General features: G+C 65.5%; 1 protein-coding gene across 3 annotated transcripts in view; it reads right to left on the bottom strand.

Annotated features, from left to right (window-relative positions):
* STK25 (serine/threonine kinase 25) overlaps window positions 1-3313 on the bottom strand; it is an 11225-nt gene that overhangs the window by 3291 nt on the left and 4621 nt on the right. Inside the window, exons 2-6 of one of the 3 annotated variants that reach the window (XM_007469955.1) lie at window positions 2522-2752; window positions 1824-1880; window positions 1227-1335; window positions 437-594; window positions 166-351 (exon numbers count right to left, since the gene is read on the bottom strand). In XM_007469955.1, coding sequence (XP_007470017.1) covers window positions 166-351; window positions 437-594; window positions 1227-1335; window positions 1824-1880; window positions 2522-2752 — 741 coding nt within the window. Of the gene's footprint in view, window positions 1-165; window positions 352-436; window positions 595-1226; window positions 1336-1823; window positions 1881-2521; window positions 2753-3313 lie in introns of those variants that run through there. The other 2 variants (XM_007469957.1, XM_007469956.1) reach the window with 2 other exon arrangements.

Genomic DNA, 3313 nt, shown 5'->3' on the forward strand with positions numbered 1-3313 from the left:
ACACACACACACACACACACACACACACACACACACACACACACACACACACACACACACACACACACACACGGCTGTCCCCTGGGGCCTGGTTCCAGCGCGGCCAGAACCCGCCCAGCCATGCAGGCCGGCACCTCCGGGAGTGGGGGGCCTGGAGGTGCTTACGAATCGGGGGTCCTTGTTGAGGCACGCCTCCACGAACTCCCTGAAGGGCTTGCTGTGGCGGCCCTCCAGCGTGGGTGGGCTGTTCTTGGGGATCAGGAACAAGACGCGCATGGGGTGGAGGTCGGAGTTGGGGGGCTCTCCCTTGGCCAGCTCGATGGCCGTGATCCCCAGCGACCAGATGTCGGCCTGGACGGAAAGCCACACGGGGCCACTGCAGCCGGGGCACCTTGAGCATCCCCGCCCGCACCCCCCGCACCCCTGCCGCGCCCACCTTGAAGTCATAGGCCGACTGCTTGATGACCTCGGGCGCCATCCAGAAGGGGGTGCCCACAAACGTGTTCCTCTTGATCTGCGTGTCCGTGAGCTGCCCCGCCACCCCGAAGTCTGCCAGCTTCACGTCACCCTGCTCTGAGAGCAGCACATTGGCAGCTGCTCGACACAGGACAGCGGGGTGTCACCCTCCGCGCCACGAGGGCTCCCACCCGCACGCAGCTGCCCGAGGAAGCGCCTCCCTCCCGGCGTCCGCCCAACGACCTGACCAGGGCCCCAGGGCACTGCCGGCAGGTGAGGGGCCCAGCCACGTGCTCCCCTCAGGCCAGGCTCCAGGGCCCTCGTGGTGGTCGCCTCTTACGAAAAATCCCACAGAGCGACGGCCCTTCCTCCCAAATCATGCAACAGGCGGAGGTGACCCTGACCGTCCCCTCACTCTGCCAGTCACCGCCCATCAGCCCCTCAGCCAGGTCCCTCCCTGGTGGCCTGGCCACTCGTGCACACCAGCATGGTTGCCCTGACTACACCTCACTCTCAGATCTAAGACCTGAGCGAGAGTCCATGTTTTTGGCCTAAATAGGGTCCCTCCTACGCTACGTGCAAAGCTGCTCTGCCAGCGCGCAGGGACACGGTACTCAGAAAGCTCTGTCCGTTACTGGCAGTGTCTTCTGGAAGACAGAGCAAGATGGAACTGCTGGGTTTCCGAGGCCACGGGGAGCGCAGGCTGGGCGCACTGAGCACCGCCAGCCCCGTGCCCTAGAGCTGCCTGCCACCTCACAGCCCCAAGGGACCTTTGATGTCTCGGTGTATCTTGCGCTCCGAGTGCAGGTACTCCAGGCCCTTCAGGATCTCTCGCAGGATGGTGGCGATGTAGGTCTCCTCCAGGGGACCCGGCTTAAGCTGCAGACACAGAGGAGACACTCGGGCCTCCCCTGCAACGCCGACCCACCCTCCCTTCCCTGCCACCCAGAGCCAGCGCCAAGGCCTGAGCTCGACCTCCTCTCTACCGGGCGCGGGGTGACCCTCCGGACGGCGGGGGCTTCCTACTTCTTAACCCACTCTCGAGAGAGAAGTTCCAGATGCCACGTCATGTGGGTGTGGGGGAGGCCCTTTTCTGAGGACAGACACACACTACCTTCACCTTCGCTGTAAACGTAACAGCTGAGAACGGAGTCCCGGCCACACCCCTGAGCTGTATGCCTGGGGGAGCTAACCGCCCTACCCCCCAGAGGCCCGGGACCCCTCAGCACCGGCTGGGTCCCAAGGAACATCCGATGCGCCAAGACGGCAGAGGGAGGTCACCGGAACCCAGGGCCCAAGGACAACCCCCAGACAACTTCAGTCCGGCCCCGCCCTGCGGGCCACCCACCACGTGGCCCACACCTCACCAGGTCCAAGGCGGAACCACCACCCAGGTACTCCATGATGATCCACAGCTTCGTGCTCTGGTACCAGAGAAGCGCGCGTCAGCACGGGGCAGCCGACAAGCATGGGACCCCGACACACGCCCCCAGCAGGGGTGACTGAGCCAGGACGCCCACCAGGGACGGGCTGCAGCAGCCCAGCCTGGCTCCCCTCCCACCACGCCCCTGCTGCAGACACTCTGCAGACAGACCAAGTGCCCGGTCGACAGCCAAGCCCCCTCCCTCAAAGCCCTCCTGGGAAGGGCTCCAGGCTCCGGCTGCAGGGGGGCCCAGAGCTCTCCCAGCAGACGCACTCTTGCCCAGGCAGCGGGCGCAGCCGGGCCACTCCAGAGCCGGCCGACCCCAGAGACTCTGCTCACGCCCTGCCCTCCCAAGGGCTCCCCCTCAGGACGAGGCCAGGCCCCTCTCTGCACGCACGCTTGGTCCTGGGGGCTGTCGCTTCTTGGGGGCCCTCTCCACTGCGAGGCTAGGTCCGTGTTCACCTGTCGGGACCCCCGCCCTTCAGACCAGGCCCACGTGGGGGCAGACCCAGCCTCGGCCTCCCAAGGAGACACGGGGACTGCCGGGGCTGTCCCCGTGCTGGCCACAGGGAACCTGGACGGCCCCCGGAGGGGCGGGCGTGGGCGTGGCTGGCGCAGGGCGAGCCCCCAGCCCACAGGCACCTTCAGGTAGGAGCCGAAGTAACGTGTGACGTAGGGGCTGTCGCACTGGCTGAGCACCGTGATCTCCTGCTGGATGTCCTCGATCTCGTCCTCGGCCTCCTCCAGGTCGATGATCTTGATGGCCACCACCTCCTTGGTGCGGTTGTCAATGCCCTTGTACACCTCCCCAAACGAGCCCTTGCCGATGCGATCAAGCTTGGTGAAGAGCTCCTCGGGGTCCACGCGAGAGTGCTGGGGACAGAGGGCGGGCCGGGCAGCCAGTGACCCCGAGAGCCGCGAAGAGCCAGGGAGCTCCCCCAGATGCTTTCCTCTCTTCCTTTATCCCTTTTGGTTCAGAAGATAAAGTTACCCTCCACACAAGGGAAGACGCCCCCAGAGAGCGCGGCGAGGCCTGGGCTCTCGCCAAGAAACCAGGGCCGTGGGCAGGCAGAGGGGTCACGCAGGTCACCCCGACCTGCCCACACCCCACGCCTGGGGAGGGCCCAGCGAGGCACAGTAATGGGTTAGGAGGGACAAGTCGGTGGAGCACAGGGAGGCGAGGCCCGTGAGACGACCCTGGGCAACACTGTAACCACCCAGGAGCCAGCCTCATGGCCCTGCCGGCTTCGTGAGAAACAGCCTGTCCACGCTGGGTCAGTGACCATAACAGACTCCCCGGGGAAGGGACGAGGGATGTACGGAACTCTCACCGATCTTTCTGTAAACCTAAAACTGCTCTAAAAAATAAAGCCTGTTGGGCTTCCCTGGTGGCGCAGTGCTTGAGAGTCCGCCTGCCGATGCAGGAGACGCGGG

Source organism: Lipotes vexillifer, unplaced genomic scaffold, assembly GCF_000442215.2.
Source record: "Lipotes vexillifer unplaced genomic scaffold, Lipotes_vexillifer_v1.1 scaffold988, whole genome shotgun sequence".
Classification (NCBI taxonomy): Eukaryota; Metazoa; Chordata; class Mammalia; order Artiodactyla; family Lipotidae; genus Lipotes; species Lipotes vexillifer.